Source organism: Myotis nattereri (assembly GCF_964212035.1).
Source record: "Myotis nattereri genome assembly, chromosome: 16".
Classification (NCBI taxonomy): Eukaryota; Metazoa; Chordata; class Mammalia; order Chiroptera; family Vespertilionidae; genus Myotis; species Myotis nattereri.
Genome location: NC_138091.1, coordinates 46,838,180 through 46,857,976, shown reverse-complemented (window position 1 = coordinate 46,857,976; position 19,797 = coordinate 46,838,180). Strand labels below are relative to the sequence as shown.

General features: G+C 54.0%; 2 protein-coding genes across 5 annotated transcripts; one reads left to right on the top strand and one right to left on the bottom strand.

Annotated features, from left to right (window-relative positions):
• The first annotated feature begins 6,022 nt into the window (after nucleotides 1-6,022).
• PNPO (pyridoxamine 5'-phosphate oxidase) lies at nucleotides 6,023-11,671 on the top strand. 4 transcript variants are annotated; one of them, XM_081108742.1, is made up of 8 exons: nucleotides 6,023-6,291; nucleotides 7,163-7,287; nucleotides 8,530-8,629; nucleotides 9,446-9,499; nucleotides 9,741-9,869; nucleotides 10,186-10,256; nucleotides 10,435-10,639; nucleotides 10,851-11,276. In XM_081108742.1, exons 1-7 carry the CDS (start codon nucleotides 6,172-6,174, stop codon nucleotides 10,601-10,603), a joined length of 768 nt encoding a protein of 255 aa, XP_080964868.1. In that variant the 5' UTR covers nucleotides 6,023-6,171; the 3' UTR covers nucleotides 10,604-10,639; nucleotides 10,851-11,276. The 4 variants fall into 4 exon arrangements, with proteins under 4 accessions (XP_080964868.1, XP_080964869.1, XP_080964867.1 ...); XM_081108743.1 differs by having other exon boundaries at nucleotides 9,485-9,499; nucleotides 10,435-11,671; XM_081108741.1 differs by having other exon boundaries at nucleotides 10,435-11,671.
• Nucleotides 11,672-14,755: 3,084 nt separating this feature from the next.
• On the bottom strand, nucleotides 14,756-18,513 carry PRR15L (proline rich 15 like). The gene is made up of 2 exons (XM_081108897.1): nucleotides 18,381-18,513; nucleotides 14,756-16,408 (listed from the first exon to the last, which is right to left on the bottom strand). Exon 2 carries the CDS (start codon nucleotides 16,379-16,381, stop codon nucleotides 16,079-16,081), a length of 303 nt encoding a protein of 100 aa, XP_080965023.1. The 5' UTR covers nucleotides 16,382-16,408; nucleotides 18,381-18,513; the 3' UTR covers nucleotides 14,756-16,078.
• Nucleotides 18,514-19,797: the final 1,284 nt, after the last annotated feature.

Here is a 19,797-nt window from a genome sequence, read left to right as displayed (position 1 = left end):
TTCCTTTGTCGCCAGCGGCTGCATTTGCAAGCAAACAGCTCTTCCTTAACGCCAGTCCACCCTCACCCACTTCCGCTGGAGAAATAAAAGGGAGCCGGACCTCAGACGGATCACAGGTTCTCTGTCTCCGTCATTCTTCGTGATCAGGCAGGAAGCCCCGTCCTACCCACACTTAAGTCCTCTGAGTGATACCAGACCAACTCTGACACAGAAGCCTCTTAATGAGCCCATCAGCCCGGCATCTCATCGCTTCACTGGCAGGTGGAAGACGGGGGTGTATTTCTCTCTTCCTCTCGCGTGGATGGTGCGACTGAAAACAAACGCCTGGCTGAGTTCTGAATTAGGATTGGTGGAGAGAAGGGGAATATTAGCAAACGGACCTCTTCCTCCCACGTTCCCCACTGCCTTTGCCATCAGGCACAAGGAGTCATCCTCTCCTGAGAGCTGATTCCAGGTCATCTGCTTCCAGTGCGGAAACTGACCGACCCCTGGGCTTCCTCTGGAAATGAGGGTGCCAGCCCCGAGGGCAGAACTGAGTGCCGACACGCGGGATTCCCCTTCTCCACGAGGCAGGTTCCAAAGTTACGCCTGGCCATCTCTGCCTCCCATGAGATGCCCGAGTTAGGAAGCGGGCAAGAGAATGTATTCTGCCTAGCCCAGGAAATGGCCTGAGGGCAGAATGGAGAAATCTGGTGGCAAATGAGCCCTCATCTGCTGCAGTCCATCCGCTAATTTACTTGTGAGTTGCAGGGGGTGGTGGACTGTTGTCCAGGCTAGAGCCACCCCAGGACACCTGATGGGCAGGCTATCCCCAGCAGCTTGGGAGTGTGGGGCCATGCCGCCCACATTCCATCCTCAGGGTCATCTGTACCAAAGCCACCCTCCCCGCCCCATCTTGTCTGCTCAGTGATGCTCAACACAGCAGCAGCTCTTTGATTCCAGATCCTAGAATTATAAACCGGAAAGAAAAGAGGGCTGAGGAAGTTCCCCCCATACTGAAGGCAAATCCAGGCAAATTGCCCTTAAAAAAAAAAAAAATCAAACCAGCAAATAGAACTCAGGCTTCCTTCAAACTACTCAGTCCATTTCTTCAGTCGCCTTTTGGGGGCTCACTGAGGCCCTACATGAGTATGATGATGGGAGCCACTTGCAGCATCTCAGGTCCCTGGACCCATCGGGCTCCTGGCTCATGGATGTGGCTGAGGCCCACATGGGAGCCTAACGCACCCTCTCAGGACAGAGGCCTCTTGTACCCTGACCAAGGCCTGTGGGGCTGGGATAGAGCCACTAAAGGAACTACAGGAATCTCAGGACAGGTGGCAGCTGGGTGTCCTAGGGAAGGGGTCCTCGGGGAGAAGAGGCAGGAAGTGGATCGGGGAAGATGGAATAAAGAACAGGGATGCGGGTGAAAAGAAAGCAAACCGTAGTGGGAAACGGCAGGGAACCGGGCCGGAGAAGAGAGTCAAACACCTACCAACACTCAGGATCTCCCCATGAAACTAAGAATCGCCAGGTCACATCCGTGGGCCTGCCTGGGAACCTGCTATCAGGCCTCCTACCTGTGGCCCACACGCTGATGACAACGCGGCCAGTGCCACAAATGAGCCTGGTGCCCTGAGACCTCACTCAGCCTCGGAAAGCTTAACAGCCCTCCAGCCAACAAGGACACTTGGCCAGGCTCCCACCATGTGCAAAAAAGAAAAAAAAGAAAAGAAAAAAGAACACACAAAACCACACACACACAAAAAGAACCCAAGCCCTACTCACCATGCCTCGCACTGGCTACAGAGAGGCTTAACAAAACAGTTTGTGCATAAACATGACAGATTAGCATTTCCTGGCTGGCATGCTGAGAAGGAGCCAGAGAAAGTAAGTGACACAGTCCATCCCATTAAGGAGCTCCTAATGGGGAACACGTATGAAAACCATAGGATGTATTTGCAAAGTGACCCACGAGCACATGCAAGAATCATGTGAGGCGTCAACCCCGTAACCACAGGACACTCAGCTAAGTCAGTCTCCTCTGGGTCCCCTGATAACCATACTTGGGACGCAGGCATCTGCTGGCAGAACAACAAGCACCCACCCTTCTGTGTGTCCTGAGTTCACCCCAAGCTGGGCCCAAGAATTCCCGAGCTTAGAGGCCCCAGCATGCACACGCACGCGCGCACACACACACACACACACACACACACACCCAGCCTGCCATCAGCCCCCTGGAAAGCTGGGCACTGTATCATTTCCATCCTCCTGCACCTCTCCCCTCTCCCCCCGTCCTTAACTCTCCCAGACCCTCTGACATGCTCACCCTCCCCCATGGTTTCAGGTGCCACTTCGGTGGCTCATGACACCTAACCTGGTCTCATTAGCCCAGACCTCTCTCCTGAACTCCAGACTCAATTATATAATCAGACTGAACGTGGGTGTCCCATAAACCCTCACACTCCACGGTGACTTCAGCTCTCCCCCAAACCTCCTCCTCTAACATGCCCCACTTCAACGAACAGCACCACCCATGTCGCCTGAAGTCATCCTGGTGAGCTGACTCCCCTCCTCTCCATCTCCGCCCACCCACACAGTCAGGCGCCAGGGTCCTGCTTCAGTTTGGACAACACTGCAATGTCTTGACCTCCACCATCCACTTGGTCACCAGGTCCCAAAACACAGCCACTAAGCTATAATAGAAATATATAATCCAGTCATTTAGACTAAAGGATGATTTCACAACATATATGCAAAAGAATGCCCAGCCGGTGTGGCTCAGTGGTTGAGCATCGACTTATGAACCAGGAGATTATGGTTTGGTTCCCGGTCAGGGCTTGATCCCCAATACGGGGCATGCAGGAAGCAGTTGATCGATGATTCTCTCTCATCATAGATTTTTAAAAAAATATCTTTACTGATTTTTTACAGAGAGGAAGGGAGAGACAGAGAGTTAGAAACATCGATGAGTGAGAAACACCGATCAGCTGCCTTCTGCACACTCCCTACTGGGGATCGAGCCCGCAACCAAGGTACATGGCCTTGACCAGAATCAAACCCACCCAGGACCCTTCAGTCCACAGGCTGACGCTCTACCCACTGAGCCAAACCAGTCAGGGCTCATTATTGATGTTTCTATCTCTCCCTTCCTCTCTGAAATCAATAAAAATAAATATTTTTTAAAAAGCTTTGAAAGAAAACAGGCAAAGCGTAGTCCCCAAACCCACCTGCAGCCTCTTTGTTTCATATGGAGAAACCAGTGTGCCTCTCCGTACAATGAAATATTGCAATATATTTTCCATCCAAGATTCTGGAGAAAAGATTAATAAATTTACCAAGTGGGGAGGGGACGGTGGCAAAATATTTAATAAAAAGCAGTGACAATACAAAATTCATTTCTCCCACACAGGCAAAACCCTTGCTGAGGGCACAGCAGTAGAGGCACCCCCAGTGGGTGTGTTCCCCACTCCTTCTTGCACTGCGGGGCTGCTTTGTAATCCGGGCACCAAATCCCACAAAGCAGAAAAGCACCATGCAAGCCTACTTATTATCTCAAGACAAAGGGGGAAATAGTACAAGGCAACCAGTTGCAAGCTTCCTCGCTAATTGCCAAGAAGGGGAGAGGCTGCTGGAATCTACTTTTTCTCACCTGGTCTTTAAAATAGAGGAATTAGACACTGTGGTTGGACAGCAGCAAAGGATAAAAAAAGAATCGTTGTCTAAAAGCCTAACCCATGCCATCTGCCTGATCCAAAGCTGGCACGCCGCGCCCTTGCCTAAGTGCCCGGCTCGCGTTCTCACCACCCGTTCCAGCAGGATCACCCTGCTCCAAATCTCCCCAAGGCACCCAGCTTCTACTCACATTGTTCCCTCGTCCTGGCACGCTTGTTCCACTGTCCATCTGCTAACACATACTCATTAAGACAAATACAGTGTCTGCTCCCTTTATGAAAGATTCCTGACTGCTGGAACCCCAGAGGCCACTTCCTCCTGTTTGCTCCCCGTCTCCTCACAGAAGCACCTGTAACTCTTCAGCTTACAGATCTGCTTCCCCCTACAGACTACAAAACCCTGTGGGCAGGAACCGTGCCATCTTCATCTTCGTATGCTCACACCTAGCTCAGTACCTGGTCCTAAAGAAGTCTTTAATAAATGTCAACTGAAGGAATAAATATCTATACAGTTGGCCCTTGAACACGGTTTTGAACTGCATGGGTCCACTTATACATGGATTTTTTCCCCCCAATACTGTTAATGTATTTTCTCCTTATTTATGATTTTCTCATTAAAATTTTCTTTTCTCTAGCTTACTTTTTTCTAAGAATACAGCATATAATACATGTGGTAATTGACTGATTATGTTATCAGTAAGGCTTCTGGCCAACAGTTGGCTGCTGGTAGCTAAATTTTGGGGGAGTCAAAAGTTATACGTGAATTTTCAATTGGGGAGGGGTCAGCGACCCTAACCCTTGCAGTGTTCAAGAGTCAACTGTACTGTAATGGTTTAATTAAAACCATTCCAATTATCCTTGTCTTGGTGCCCTAGAATCCTGGGTCCAGGGTAGCACATCCCAGGGGTGCTAAGAGTGTGGGCCCATGAACAAAACCGACTGAGTTGAAGGGCACTAATGACTGCTTACACAGATTTAAATGCAGGTGCTGGGAGGAGGGAAGGACAGCAATGTTCATATGTGGAAAGACAACTTCAATAAGAAAGGAAGTCCAGTCAGCTCTCTCTCAATCATGTTGACGGAGGAAAACAATGCAGCAAAAAATTCTAACCAGTGGAGAATCTATAGATGAATATTATTAAGCCTTGAGACATGTGTTATTTCTTTGCAGCAAATTTGTCTTCCAGATTCTATTTGGCTCAAGCTATGTGCCCGTGATAAAGGATGACAGGTATCGAAAGTAGAGCTTTATGAAGCTTAGCTGTCATGCAGACACCTGGGCAGGGCAGGAGGTTCCCTTACCTGACAGTCCTGGGGTGCCTGCCTAGATGGTTCTCGCAGCTCCCATTCCTGATGATGGTGGAAACGAGGACTAGAGAGAGGCCTTGACCCCCGGCTGCCCCAGCCAGGCCAAAGCTGGGATGGGTAGGCAATGGCAGGTTTCCCATTTCTCAGCCCTGCATCCTGGAAATGGCTTGACACCGCCACCTGCTCTCCTGTGCCCTCAGCTATGGCTGGCATTGACTTAAGTACCAAACTCCAACTCTCCAGGAAGGGCAAGAGGTGAAAAAGGGGAAACTCGGCCGAGGGGGAGGCGAGGGAGAGATGGGGCAGAGGTAAGCTTTCCATCCACCTGGCTGGTCTGCTGCATCAGGAGAGGGGAGGCCATGAGTAAAGAAAGCAGCATGCTCTGGCCTGGGGTGAAAGAAATGAGGCTGGAGAGAGGGGGTTCAGAGCTGGAGAAGGAAGACGGTGCTGGTCTGGGACAGCTTGATCCCAAATTTCCCTCTTCCTCTTTCCCATTCAGCTGTCTTCCTTCTCATCCCCGCCTCCCCGCCCCCAAACACACACACACATACATACACACTACACAGCACCTATTTGGAGGGGTCACTAGTCACTTCAACCTCTCCTACTCTCCAGCCTTGATTTCTCCCCCAAACCAGGTGTCCTCTTTCTCCGTCTCCCCACCACCTTGCCTTAGGGTCTGGCCCCTAATTCCATTTCCATTGGTCCGTTCCCAGGCCACCAGCCTGCCCCGCAGGGACACTTCCTGCACTAGGCCCGCCTTCGGGCACCGACCAGGGGCCAGCCACTTCACACTGACCCTTCCCCTCGAGCCCCCAGCGGCTCACCCACCGCCCCCGGCCCGGGAGGCAGCAGCCCGATACCTTTAACAAACCTCCACGTGCGTGTTAACCGCGGTGACAGAATTTCCTTGTCTCCCTGCTCCCGCCCCCTGCGGCGCCGCCCATTGGCCGCTGGCTTCCTCTGTTCTCGCTGTCATTGGCCGCGCCCCGGGAAACTCCGGCCAATGGAGTCCCAGCGCCTGTCTCCCTCCTCCGACCCTGGGCTCCCATTGGCTCCGCGGACTTAGGGTATCTGGGCTGGGAGACGGACAAACCTTCCTTCCCGGGGGTGGACTCGGGACTGAGGAACAGGTTCCGAATATGCCGGAACCCGGCGCCGGGCGACGCTGGGTCACGTGACCAACGGCCCCGTCGCGTGCGTCAACGTGATGTTCTGGCGACTGGCCGAGCGGCCCCGCCACCTTCGTCACCTGTGCAGCCATCTGTGCGCCCGTGGGGCCGTCATGGATCTGGGGCCGATGCGCAAGAGTTACCGCGGGGACCGAGAGGTGTCGTCGCCGGGCTGGGTCTCCGCGGGGTCGGGAAACAAGGGCTCGCAAATCATCGGAGGAGGCAGGGGTGGGAGGAACCCCACGGGGTTTGTGGGGGCCCCCGGTGGGACGCAGGGGCTTGATGCCATCCCCAGGAGAGGAGAGGGGAGGGTTCAGAGGCAGCCGCCGGGGGAGAGGTTCCGGGGAAGCCGGACGCAGACGGGGTCGGAAGGCCGCTGTGCTGGGGGGCAAGGCGCGGCTGGAGCCCGCCCTCCATCCACGAGGTGCACCCCCGGGGCAGGTGACCTAACCTCCGGCCTCCGCTCCTCACCTGGGAAGTGGTGGACTCAGGTGTGTGACGCGCTTAGCGCAGGGACGGTCAGCCTGTCGGTGTTTGGTGAGCAAAACGTGGGGGCGGCAGACTCACTCCCGGGGCCGGAGGGAGAACGCCTACCCCTCGCGGCCTCCGTTCCCCTCGCTTCCCCCCCCGGAGAACCTCCTTTCCTTCCTCCTCCTCCTCCCGAGAGGAACGCAGAGAACTGTTGTTAAACATGCGGTTTTCCACTGACCCTTAGACCCACTGAATGAGGACTTACAAGGGCAGAGTCCAGAATCTGTCTTTTTTTTAAAAAAGGGCTTTCCAAATGGTAGGTCTGACACCCATGACAGGAAGCCCCGACTCATCGTCCGTCACCAGCTGTCAGCCAGTCTCCTTCCTCCTGCCTGTGTCCCCACCTGTGATATGGGGCTAACAGAACCTGCTTCCTGGGTACTGTGTTTTGTGATGAGGATTAAATAAGTTAATATTTGAAAAGCGCCTAGAATAGGTCTACGTACCCATTAAGCAATATGTGTGTTTATGAAATGAAATAAAACCCTTCCTTCCCAGGCATTTGAGGAGGCTCAGCTGACCTCTCTGGACCCCCTGAAGCAGTTTGCTGCCTGGTTCGAAGAGGCTGTTGCGTGTCCTGACATCGGGGAAGCCAACGCCATGTGTCTGGCCACCTGTACCAGGTGGGCGTGGCCGTGGGCCCTGCTGGGGGTGGGCACAGATGCAGTAGGATACTGAGGGAGCTCTCAGTTCGGTGGATGACAACTTTATGGTTCTGGCACTTTCATTAAAATGCTGTGCGGCCTCAGGCAAGTTGCTTGTCCTCTCTGCGCTTCAGTGTCCTTCCCTGTAAACCAAAGGTCACACTTCATTCAGTGACATTTCAGGGATGGAACGCAGTGCCTCATTCCTCGCTGCCCTTGATGCAACCCCCCATAGACCCTTGCCTCCCTTATCTCCCCACCTGTCCTATTCCCAGCTGCTCTTTAAGAGCTATGCCTCCTGGGACCTCTTCATGAAGCTCTTTGTAGACAGTGCTTGGCTGTATCCTTCACTTGGTAATCAACCATGGAGACATCTCTCATATTAGCCTCCCATCCAATCCAGCTCCTCCTGTCCCCCCGCAGTCAAACGTAAGGCCTTGAAGGCAGCGCTCTTGTGCAGGGCCCTGGGTGTCCCCCAAAGCCCTGAGCAGAGGGTCTGATTTAGCCACACCTTCTGTGCTCCCTAAGCACTGGCCCGTTGCATTCTTGTTGGTTGCTGCCCTTAGAGCCGTGTTACTTTGCCAGGGCTGCCGTAAGAAACCACCACAGGCAGGGTGGCTTACACAACGGAAATGCATTTTCTCACAGTTCTGGAAACTAGAAGTCCAAGATGGAGGTACTGTCAGGGTTGGTTAGTAAGGCCTCTTCATGGCTTGCAGATGGCTGCCTTTTTGCCGCGTCCTCACATGGCCTTTCCTTTGTGCATGCAGAGAGCAGGGGAGAGCTCAGTGCTGCTTCCTCTTACAAGGACACCAGTGGTTTTGGATTAGAGTCTCACCCTATGACCGTACTTACCCTTATCCCTCCCTCAGGCCCTCTCTCCCCCAAGTACTCACGTTGGGGCAAGGGCATCAGCACAGGCTTTTAGGGGGACGGAGTTCAGTCCCTGACAGTCCTGGGAGTGAACGAGAATCCGCAGACCGCCGTCAGGACCGTGGGGAGGACGCCTCTGGCACGCACGGGGAAGCTTCAGTGTCATATTGGTGTTTGTTTGCTTTCAGGCTAAATCCCCAGGGACAGGTGGGAATGGGTGGGTGGCCTGAGTGCCGGACGGTGCAGAATAAGGGGACACAGCCGTAGGGATGCTCAGACATCCCAAGGGAGGGGCAGCGCGAGAACACTGAGTGGACTCTGACCACGGCGCCCTGCTCTCTGTCCCAGAGATGGGAAGCCCTCTGCCCGCATGGTGCTGCTGAAGGGCTTTGACAAGGATGGCTTCCGCTTCTTCACTAACTTCGAGAGCCGGAAGGGGAAAGAGCTGGTGAGGGGTCACGGTAAATCCTCCTCGGGGCTGCAGAGTCCAGCCCTTGCCTCATCAGTCACCCCCACCCCACCCCGCTTGCTGTCTGTGCTCCAGGGCCACCCTGCCCGGGGGCCTTGGCACTTCCGTTCTCCTTGCCGCACATGCGTGAATGCTCTCTCCAACCACCCCTGCCTCTGTCATCTGTTTATCCAAGTAACCCTGCCCCTTCAGTCTCGGCCCCAATGTTAGCCTCTTCAAAAAAGCCTCCTCGACTCCTGCACTGAGTCAGCCACTCATGCTGTTTGCTATCATTCTAACTAGCAACTTTCCTGCCATTTTTTCAGTTTCTAGCTGTGCATGTATATGATTATGTGATTAATGTGTGTGACCTCTGCTAAGTGGTAAGCTTTGCGGGGGCAGAGGCTGCATCTGTTGTATCTGTGTTACACCCCCATGACCTCTTCTGGTGTCGAATACAGCGTTGGCACTTCAATTGCATACAGTTCATAAATCCACGTGAGTCATCCTCCCTGAGTCCCTGCCAGGCAAACATACATTTCTGAGAACATGCAAAATCTGTGGGCTTGAGAAATGGCAAGCATCACTTTGGAGTCCAGCTAGCTTAGGTTTCCCATGCAGCCCTGCCACTTGCTATGTGAACTCGGGCTCGTCACTTAGCCTCTCTGAGCCTGTCCCTACCTGTAACAGTAGGCCTACCGTTGAGGGTTTAAATGAGATACTACACTGAGTGCATCTCCCATGGGCCTGCACGCTGCAGACTTCCTGCCTTCCCCCATGTCCTGACGCTGTCTGTGGATTCTCTTTCATTTCCAGGACTCTAATCCCTTTGCTTCCCTTGTCTTCTACTGGGAGCCCCTGAACCGTCAGGTGAGTGAGTGTTCCCAGGACAGCCTGGGGCGGGCTGTGTTGGGAGGGGCCTGAGTTTATATAGGAGCCCAGTGGAGGTCCCCAGGCTGGGCAAACATCCTGCCTCTCATAGGTCTCGTATAGTTAGCTGGTCTGGTGGCAGCCCAGAGTGGTGAGGCATTGGCTAAAGAGAAGACGGGAATGGGCCTGTGGCCTGGGGAGGGCGAGTGAACGCCATGTAGCCAAGGCCATCCCTGAGCAGGTGCGTGTGGAGGGCCCTGTGAAGAAGCTGCCAGAGGCGGAGGCCGCGTGCTACTTCCACTCCCGCCCCAAGAGCAGCCAGATTGGGGCTGTGGTCAGTCACCAGAGTTCCGTCATCCCTGATCGGGAGGTGAGTGGGGCTTCCTCTTAGTCCTCCGGGTGGCGAGGGCCCGGGCTCTTCCCCAGAGGCTGTCTCCCAGGGATGCCAGGGCCCTCTCTCCAGCAAAGTGGAAAGAATGTCTTCCTGGGGGAACGGGCGTGGGGAAATGGCCCAGTGGGCCTCCTGTGTCTGTGGGACCCTCCCGTTGGACTCTGTTCCCAGAGGACAGAGGCCGCCTGTGCCTTGCTCACCTGTGTGCCCAGCACCTGGCACATGCTCAGTACGTGGTTATTAAATGAATCATTGACCGGGTCTGGCCCTTCCTCTATCTCCTTCCCCTGAACAGTATCTGAGAAAGAAAAACGAGGAATTGGAGAAGCTGTACCAGGAACAAGAGGTGCCGAAGCCAAAATACTGGTGAGGGATGCCTCATCGTCGTGTAGAAAGGGACACCAGGACCCTCGTGTTTGCTGGAAGCCACCCTGTCTATGGGTTACAGATCTCCTCCTCCCCGTCAACCCTGAGACACCGCCCAGCAATGTCCTTCAGGGGGCCCGGGGGTGGTGGGGAGTGACATGGCTGCTTCTCTTCGTAGGGGTGGCTACATCCTGTGCCCACAGGTGGTGGAATTCTGGCAAGGCCAAACCAACCGCCTGCACGACCGGATCGTCTTTCGGCGGAGCCTCCCGACAGGAGACTCCCCTTTGGGGCCCATGACCCACCGCGGGGAGGAAGACTGGCTCTACGAGAGGCTTGCTCCCTGACTCCCGGGCTGCGGTGCCCACGGGAGCGAGGACCAGGTGCTGAGAGAGGGTGTGGGGTTGGGAGTCGGGCCCTTCTAAGGGCCACCATTTCCCTCCCCACTCCTTACGTGTAGGGGTCTTCAGAGTTCATCCTTTCAGTACCCTCTACTTGGTTGGCTCTCAGTAAGCTCTAGTGGAGTGTAATGGTGGCATAGAGATTCACAAATGGAAAGTAATCTCATCATTATTTTCTTGATTTTGACAATAGTTTACTGGAATGGCTCCCTCTAGAGGGAGCAGCTGCTGTAAATCCCTCTTCAGGTGACACAGAGTGGGTCCCCAGCAGCCCTGTCTTTTTACCACTGTGACTGAGTCCTACTGGCCAAAGCTGATTGGTCCCAGCATAAGCACCTGAGGCAGTCTCGCCCATCGGTTTTCCTTGTCAACTATTGGAAATTGGACATGGAGAGAGCCAGAGCGTGCTCACTGTAGCCGCGTGCTCACTGTAGCCACGTCGTTAGTGGCCGCCAAGAAGCAACGGCCTCTGGCTGCTGCTCTTGCAATTCCCTGAGAGGCCTGGCGCCCTCCTTCCCCGCCTGGGCTGTGCGGTTCCTCCTCCTGCCTCACAGACCCACTGTCTCAAAAAAGAAGTTTTTTTTGACATAAACTCGCAGAATAAATTGCTGTTGATTGCAAATAAAAGAACCCTAACTCACTCGTTTATTAACAGATACTCTTACAGCATTTACCCTGCTGATAGCTGCCTTCCATTCTCTGAAGCACAGCAGTGTGGGGAAAGATGGAATTTATTCTCTGTAGCTCCAAAGGACCCATCGGTGGATATTACACAGAAATAGATTTCACTTCAATATGGGGAGAGATTGCCAGGGGGAGGGGGTAGTGAGCATTAGGTAGTGAGTATTCTCTTACTGGAAGCATTCAATCCTAGTCAGGAGTTTTGTAGAAAGGATTCATGTGCTGGTACCTATAGGCCAGGAAGATTTTAATCAAGCTTTATTTTCCAGGTTGGTTTATAAACAGTATTTATTTATTTTACTTTCCAGGCATGAAATTAAATTATTATAGAGATTCTGCCTTTCTGACTACTCACACATCCCCTTCCCTACTCCTCACCTCTCCACATCACTGGTTTTCACCCACATTGGAATTTTCGGGGGGAGGGGGGGCTTTAAAAATCCTGATGATGCCTAGATCCTCCCCTTAGAGATGACTTCACGGGTCTGAGGCATTGGGAAATTTAAAGGCTCCCCAGGGAACTTCGTGAAGCCGAGATTTCGAGCCCCTGGGCTACCAGCCATGGGCAAACTACGGCCCGCCGGCCCGTTTGAAATGAATAAAACTATTGAAAAAAAAGACCGTACCCTTTTATGTAATGATGTTTACTTTGAATTTATATTAGTTCACACAAACACTCCATCCATGCTTTTGTTCCGGCCCTCCGGTCCAGTTTAAGAACGCATTGTGGCCCTCGAGGCAAAAAGTTTGCCCACCCCTGGGCTAGACCCTTGTGTGGGCCTCAGGACGGCAGGCAGCATTGGCATCACTGGGAGCCCTCCCCAGACCCACTGAGTTCCCGCCTGCGTTTAACAGGACCCCCACCCACCCCTGGTGACAGTGCACTGGCCTCAACCCCTGAACCCCCTGCCCCTCACCCTCACGGTCGGATTCTCCGGGAGCCCTCGGCTGAGCCTGTGCGGAACTGTGTTTGCTTTCCTCGGGCACAAGCCTGGTGACCAGGTCAGCCTGGATGAGTGGCCTGCAGGCTGTGGAGAGGAGCCGGGCTGGGTAAATGTTTGCTGTGACTCAGCCAGGAAGAGGACGGACTATTGTTTGTGCACAGTGGCATTGAACCTGCCACTCTGCACACGGCTTCATTCACTGTACGGGCATGTGCTTCGGCGCCTGCGAGTGACCAGCCCCCCCAAGGGCCTCTCTCTTGCTGTTGACCCCCCCTCAAGCCCGAGCACAACCTCTCTGAGACCTACAGGAGAGGGCGCTGGGGACCCTCCCCTTGTCCTGTTAGTGTTTCTGGGAGCTGTGTCTCCCCAGCTTTGAGCCTGGTCTCAGCAGGTCTCTTCTCTGTCCGGCAATCACTTTGCCAGATCTCTAATAAAAACCCATCAGATGTGCGTGACGTTAATGTCCGCTCTGGCCTGGTCTTGCCCCCCACCCTAGGAAGGAGGGGAGTTGGGGGATTAAGCAACTCTGCCCACCTCGATTTTCCTCTCTTGGGAGGTGGGGCATCCAGCAGGGGGCGCCTGCTGCCCAAGGTTGGCCCCTTCTTGGCTGCACAGGCCATTCTAGCCTGCCCCGCCTGCCTCCCCCTCCCCCCTTGGGTTGAGTCCCAGTGAAACTGTGGTCGATAACCCGTAGCCTCTCCCGGCTCCTGCACATATTTGCACTTTCGGTTCCTCCTCCTCTGGCCTGGTAAAAACTCACAGCTGCCTGGGCTCTGACTCCCTGGGCAGCCAGATATCCCTTTGGCCGTTGGTAACCACCCCACCTCCTCACCCCCATCCACTAATGCCCAGGTTAGGGGAATATGTGGAGTTTCCGGGGAAGATTCCTGCAGTCATCAGTTTGGGGCCGTGGAGCATGGTCATATGCATGGGGCAGAGGGGTCCACAGACCCTGCCAACTAGGAGGAGTCATGGTGGCAGTGAGGTGCCAGCATTAGGCCACAGGTAGGGTCTGTGGCCCAGGGCCCAGCTTCAGCCCCCTGCCCTCGCCTCAGGGAAGCTCAGGATGGGCTGGAATGGGAGGTCCCTACAATCTGGAGTCTCAGGGTCCACTCAGCCTCCACGCTGGTTGGCTCTCCCCCATTGGTCCCAGAGTCTGCAGCACCCTCAAACGGTGCTCGCCTCCCAGGATCCCACGGTCCAGGCCTTGCCCTGGCTCATCTCACCTCTCCTTCAGCAGAGGGTGACTGGTTCCTTTCATTGTCCCGAGTTTCCCATCCCTAAGCAGATGCAAATCAGGAATGGAAGGGGCTGTGTGTTTCAGTGGTCACAGCGCAGCCCAGCTCTGGCTTCAGTCCCAGCCCCACCTCTGCGAGGGCATGGTCTCGGGTGAGTGACTTCAAGCTCTCTAAGCTCAGCCCTCACCTGGAAAATGGGGGTAGTTAGTAATGGGCCCTGTCTCAATGGGGCACGAGAGGATTAAAGGAGGAACCTCGGGGAGTACTTGCCACAGGGCCTGTTCCATTTTAATCCTCATCCAAGGATGTTTCTTTGTTTTTTTGATCCTCGCCCAAGGATTTTTTTTTCCATTGATTTTCAGAGTGGAAGGGAGGGAGGAGAGGAGAGAGAGAAACATCTATGTGAGAGAGACGTATCGATTGGTTGCCTCTCACACGCGCCCTGACCAGGGCCTGGGATCAAACCCATAACTGGGGTACATGCCCTTGAATGGGAATCGAACCCGCAACCTTTTTGATGTACAGGACAGCACTCCAATCAACTTAGCCACCCAGCCAGCGTGGGCCTGGCTCATTTTAAACCCTCTGTAAACGTCAGGTATTAACAGTGGGCAGGACTGGGGTATGGGGGAGTCTGCTCCTCCACGGGAGGCTTTATGGACTGAGTTTCTGGGGGGACCTTAGAAAGTTCCGTCATGAGGAGGGACAGGGGAAGAGTCCTGTCCTCCTCCTGCCCCGGTCTCTCCCTCACTCTTCCTCAGAGCTCCCCATGCCTTGGGTGAGGCCACCCCACAAAGGCGCCCTTGTATGGTCTGTTTGTTTTGGTAATAAATTTCCCGAGCAGCACTCCTTGGGGTGGGGTGGGGTGGCCAGCAGCCTGCGAGGAGCTGGCCTGGAAGCTGCCGGGCCACATTGTTTAGTCGCCACCTTGGTCTCTCTCTCTCCATGTTCCCACCATGAGCTCTGGAGATGTGGCCAATGTTCTCCAGTCCCCAGCTCCTGGGGCTTGAGAAAGGTCCAGATCGAACAGCCTAAAGAGCACGCTCTCTCCTCTTCCTTAAATGGAAGCTGTGGGCTATGGTGAGTTCCCTAACAAGGGGAAGGCGGGAGGAAACCCATGTTAATGGAGCACCTCCTACAGGACTACTAATGGGTCGCTAACCATTGGCCACTCCCTGTGAAATAGACTTCATTAGAGGCCTTTTTACAGAAGAGAAACTGAGGCTCAGAGGAGGGATGTTTAAAAAAATTTATTGATTGATTTTTAGAGAGAGAGACATTGATTTGTTGTTCCACTTATTTATGCATTCATTCTATGTGCCCTGACGGGATGGAACCAGCAGCATATTGGAACGATGCTCTAATCAACTGAGCTACCCGGCCAGGGTTCAGAGGAGGTTGTGTGTGTGTGTGTGTGTGTGTGTGTGTGTGTGTGTGTGTTTAATGTTCCCCAAATCACACAGCTACTAAGAGGTGGAACCGGAATTTGAATCTTGATCCCAAACCAAACCACTGCAACTTTGGGTCAGTCCCCAGAGGTCTGCTTCGTTCTCTTGCAGCCCCTGCTGGCCTCTGTTGACCAGAGGGACTGACCACTGAGGTGCCACAAGCACCGTGGCTGGAGGGTGACATTGGTGTCCCCAGCCCTGCATCCCGCCACCTGGGACCTTTTGTGAAATGTGGGAGGAACGATTTGAGCACCAGGTTCCGCCTCCATGAAGGGAAACAAAGGCATAAACACGGTCCTCTCAATAAATGGAAGCGTATAAGCAGATGCTCCGCTTTTGCAGCATTGTTTATTACAAAGAGAGAACCCTACCGTTATTTTCTTAAACAAAATTCAAGGCTCCAGGACTCGTCTCTGGGGCTGATCCATCTTTAATACCGTGGGGAAGAACTGGCTGCGGCTAGGTCCTACCAGAGCTTCCCCACCCCCTCCCCTAACCCGGACCCATGGGGTCCCTAACCTGGCCACCTCCAGGGAGTGCCAGGGTCCTCCTCCCCCTGCACATCTGGGGGCAAAGTTCCCGGAAGTTTCCCACTTGTGTTAGGAGGTGAGCTCAAGTCCAGCCCACCTCTGGCTCCTGGAAACCATCCCCCATCACATGTCTGCTGGAAAATGCACTCTCAGGATTGGTCCAGGGAACAGTCACGGGTAGAGACAGTAGAGGGAGCAGCAAGTCAAACTCACCCTTGACCCCGTGCCCTGGGAGGAAGTGAAGTCAATCAGGCACTCTCTATTCCTTGTCCGCCTCCCTGCCCGCCCTGACACGGCTTCAGGGAGGGCTGACTCCCTGGGTGGCACTTGTCATCCTTGAACCGAAGTGCCTTTATATGTGGTGGGGGACGGTGGGAGGACCCTGGGATCTCCCAGACCTCCCAGAAAGCCGGGCACATAAATACAAACCGAAAACCAGACATTGCCTGCCAGCAGGCATCAACTGCCCCCAGGGCTTCAGCTGCGGCCAAAGAGGCCTGCGTGCGAGCTCCTAGCTCAGATCCAGCTGGCAGCAGGGAGCAGGCAGGGAGATGCTGGGCAGCACCCTCCTCGGCCCCCTTCACTGTCCTTTGCCCTCCCTGTCATCGAAGAGGCTGGGGTTCTCCGCCAGTGTGGCTCGCACTTTCTTCTTCTCCTTGAAGCGGCCGGAGTTGGAGACCTTGACGTGCTTGCCTTTTGTGTTCTTGTCCACGATCTTCTCCAGGCGGGTGTGGAAGTCACTGTTGGGGTCCCCGCCCTCAGGCCCCGGGGGCTCTGCGCTGCCCTCCGCCTGGGCATAGGTGTCAGGGATCTCGTACAGCACCTTGGGGGCGGACTTCTTCTTCCGGAGGAAGGTCAGCTTCCACCAACCAACTTCGGTCATGGTGCTCCCTGAGTGGAGGGTGGGCTTCTGCAGGAGAGAGGAAGGGGTCAGTGGGGAGAAGGCGGGGGGTGCCTTGGAGCAGCCCCCTCTAGACTCCTAACCACTGGCTATTTTATTGATCTATTATTTATTTATTTTATTGTTTGTTTAGTTATTTTTGTTATTGTTCAGCCTCATCCAAGGATATTTTTCTGTTGGTTTTTAGAAAGAGTGGAAGGGAAGGGAAGAGAGAGAGAGAAACATCAAAGTGAGAGAGACACATCAATTGGTCGCCTCCCGCACATGCCCCGACCAGGGCCTGGAATGAGTCTGCAATCAAGGTACGTGCCCTTGACCAAAATAGGACCCAGGACCCTTTAGTCCGTGGGCTGATGCTCTATCCACTTCTATCCACTGAGCTAAACCAGTTAGGGCTATTATTTTTTAATCCTCACCTGAGGACATGCTGAGAGAGAGAGAGAGAGAGAGAGAAACTTCAATCAGTTGCCTTTCGTACATGTCTCAACCAGGGATGGAACCCACAACCCAGGTATTCTTCCTGACCAAGAATCAAATGGGCAACTTCTGATGCACAGGGCAATGCTCAGCCACATGACTACTGCAGCCGGCACCACGGGCTATTTTTAATGGCCCAGGCCTAAAGGAATGAAAGGTGGGGCCGAGTGACCCCAAGATTCAGGTAAGTGATGCAATGCATTTGGAGAGAAGAGAGAGGGTCTGGGGAAGAGGTAGCCAAACACACATGGACAGGAAAGCCATCTGAGCCCAGGGGAGGTGACAGTGGGGAAGACACAGGCCATCGCCAGGCGGCATCGAGCTGCCAGGCCCCTTGGGGCTGCAGGAAGGTGAACAGCTTGTGCAAGTCACACAGCATCCAGGCCTTGGACACCCTTTGGGCAGATGGTCACCTGGTATCAGACAGACAGAAACACTCTGGGCATCTTGCTTGGAATTCATTAATGAATAAATCCATTCATTCAAATTTCAACAGGACGTGTGATGTTTAGAGTAATTTGGACTTCCCACTGGTGATGAGCAGGGAGAGGAACCTCAGGCTGGGAGTGGGAAGCGCTGGGACTGTTCCAGGTGCGTGACCCCTGGCAAGTGACTGCTCTGGACCTCAGTGGCCTCATCCGTCCCTCCCAGCCCTCATATTCAGCTCCGCCCACAGAGAGAGACTTGCTTTGCAAAATACAACTTATGATAATGGTGATAATGGTTGAGGGATGGTCCCCTTTCCCACCCAGCTTCCACAAGGGCAGGAGTTTGAAGGGAGCTGGAAATTTGGAAGGAGGTTTGGTGGGGCCAAGAGGTACATGTGACATAGGGTTTTCATGGGTTGGACTCTCCATAGGAATCCCAAAGGAGATGGGCTGTGGGGCTAAAGTCCAGGCTTCTCCACTGACAAGCCTTGTGCCCGGGATGAGACCCCACCATTTACCGACCGCCACAAAGGTGCGTCTGAGCTAGTGGAAATTTTGGGAGATGCCTGCACATCACTGACAGGTGGGCATGTAGACCAGAGGGATTAAGATCAGTCAAGGCATCTCTGTTTCGGGAGAGGCTGGTAGTCTGGCCTCGGGACTCCTGAGTGTGGCTGTGAAAGGTCCTGGGGAGGAGGGGCAGCAGCCACCACACACCAGAAAGCTAGGCGGTCAGTCAGCCCGGGCACAGGCAAATGTGTCACCTCTTTCAAAAAACTGATGGTCTTGCCCGGCCAGTGTGGCTCAGTGGTTGAGCTTCAACCTATGAACCAGGAGATCACGGTTCAATTCCCGGTCAGGGCATATGCCCGGGTTGCGGGCTTGATCGCCAGCGTGGGGCATGCAGGAGGCAGCCGATCAATGATTCTCTCATTCTCTCTCATCATTGATGTTTCTCTCTCTCTCTCTCTCTCTCTCTCTCTCTCTCTCTCTCCCCCCCCCTCCCTCCTTTCATCTCTGAAATCAATAAAAATATATTTTAAAAAATAAAAATGAAAACTGATGGTCTTAACTACCTTTTCTAAAAAGACCAGAAAGAAGTATGACAAATGGCTAGCAGTGGTTTTCTTTATGCAGAAGGAATACGGGACGCTTTCTCCCCTCCACTTTTCTCATTTCCAGATCTTCCACATGAGCACGGAGTCTGTTCTGTTAGAGGAGGAACACATCAAATTCAGAAAACACGAAGGCAGGATGCTGGCCCAGGCTGGGAGTGAGCTGAGTGCCTTCTTCCACTTCCATTGGCTCCCTGGCTGTTGACCCCTGTCCCCCCACATGCCCATCCCCCTGCCCAGAGCACACGCCCAACCGATTCCTTCTAGGGCTTTGTCCAGAAAGCAGATTCCACGTTGCCACCTCTGTCCCTCTGCTCGGCGCATGCAGCAAGAGACCCCAGGGTAGACCTGGTGCAGCTCCCATTTAGAAAGTGAGGGAGGGGGGAGAGTGGCCAGATAAATACCTTCCGGGCACCCAGGGGAGGCGAGGGCACCCAGGGGACAGCCCGGGAGGTTTGCTTTGGCAGCTTGCCCCACCTGGGCCTAGCACAGCCTTGCTCAGATCTTGGTGTTCCAGGATGGGTGTCTGGAAGGAGCTGGGAGAAGGGCAGGGAAGGAGGGACAGGACGCTTGCGCCCTTGCTCGGCCTGTGGGTGCCTGAGCTGCCACCTGGTCTGGGGCAAGTCCCATGGCCCCACCAGGGCTGCCAAGGAACGTGGGGAGTGGAGGATCCAACTCCCGAACCAACAGCAATAACCAGACTGCCTCGCCTAGAGGAAGTGGTTTTTTTATGTGCCAGTTAAAACAGACCCGCTTTAATGGGTATTTCAAGTTAGCCTCTACAGCAGTGGTTCTCAACCTTCTGGCCCTTTCAATACAGTTCCTCATGTTGTGACCCAACCATAACATTATTTTCGTTGCTACTTCATAACTGTCATGTTGCTACTGTTATGAAGCGTCATGTAATATCTGATATGCAGGATGGTCTTAGGCGACCCCTGTGAAAGGGTCGTTCGACCGCCAGAGGGGTCGCGACCCACAGGTTGAGAACCACTGCTCCACAGAGAGGGACAGATCACAAGAAACTGGTCAGAAAACCAGAGTCGGGAATGGCCCTTGGACCCTGCCCTGCGGCCTCCACCATGGCACCTCGGTGCCCGTATCTCCTGGCTTAAACTCTGGTCTCTCTAGCAGACTGTTTGCCAGGCCTCGCTGTCTCCCTGCTTAGGGTACGCGAGCACAAGCAAGCAGGTGTGTGCCCCTTTTAAGCAAGCCTGACCTGTGGAAGTCTGAATTTGCAGAATAGCTAAATTAGGTCTTTGTTTTGCAGAATAACCCAGCTAGCTATAAGACTCTGTCTGGTAAACAGTGAGTTACCCCAAGAGAGTGTAAAGTCTGACTTGCTTAAAAAAGAAAAAAAAAAAAAGAAAGTGTTACC

Excerpts from the sequence above, each read along its gene's own strand:
- PNPO (XM_081108740.1), top strand. The coding sequence starts at position 6,172 with ATGTTCTGGCGACTGGCCGAGCGGCCCCGCCACCTTCGTCACCTGTGC. Across the intron at positions 7,288-8,529 it reads TGTCTGGCCACCTGTACCAG|AGATGGGAAGCCCTCTGCCC; the intron begins GTGGGCGTGGCC and ends TCTCTGTCCCAG. Across the intron at positions 10,257-10,434 it reads GTGCCGAAGCCAAAATACTG|GGGTGGCTACATCCTGTGCC; the intron begins GTGAGGGATGCC and ends TTCTCTTCGTAG.
- PRR15L (XM_081108897.1), bottom strand. The coding sequence starts at position 16,381 with ATGACCGAAGTTGGTTGGTGGAAGCTGACCTTCCTCCGGAAGAAGAAG.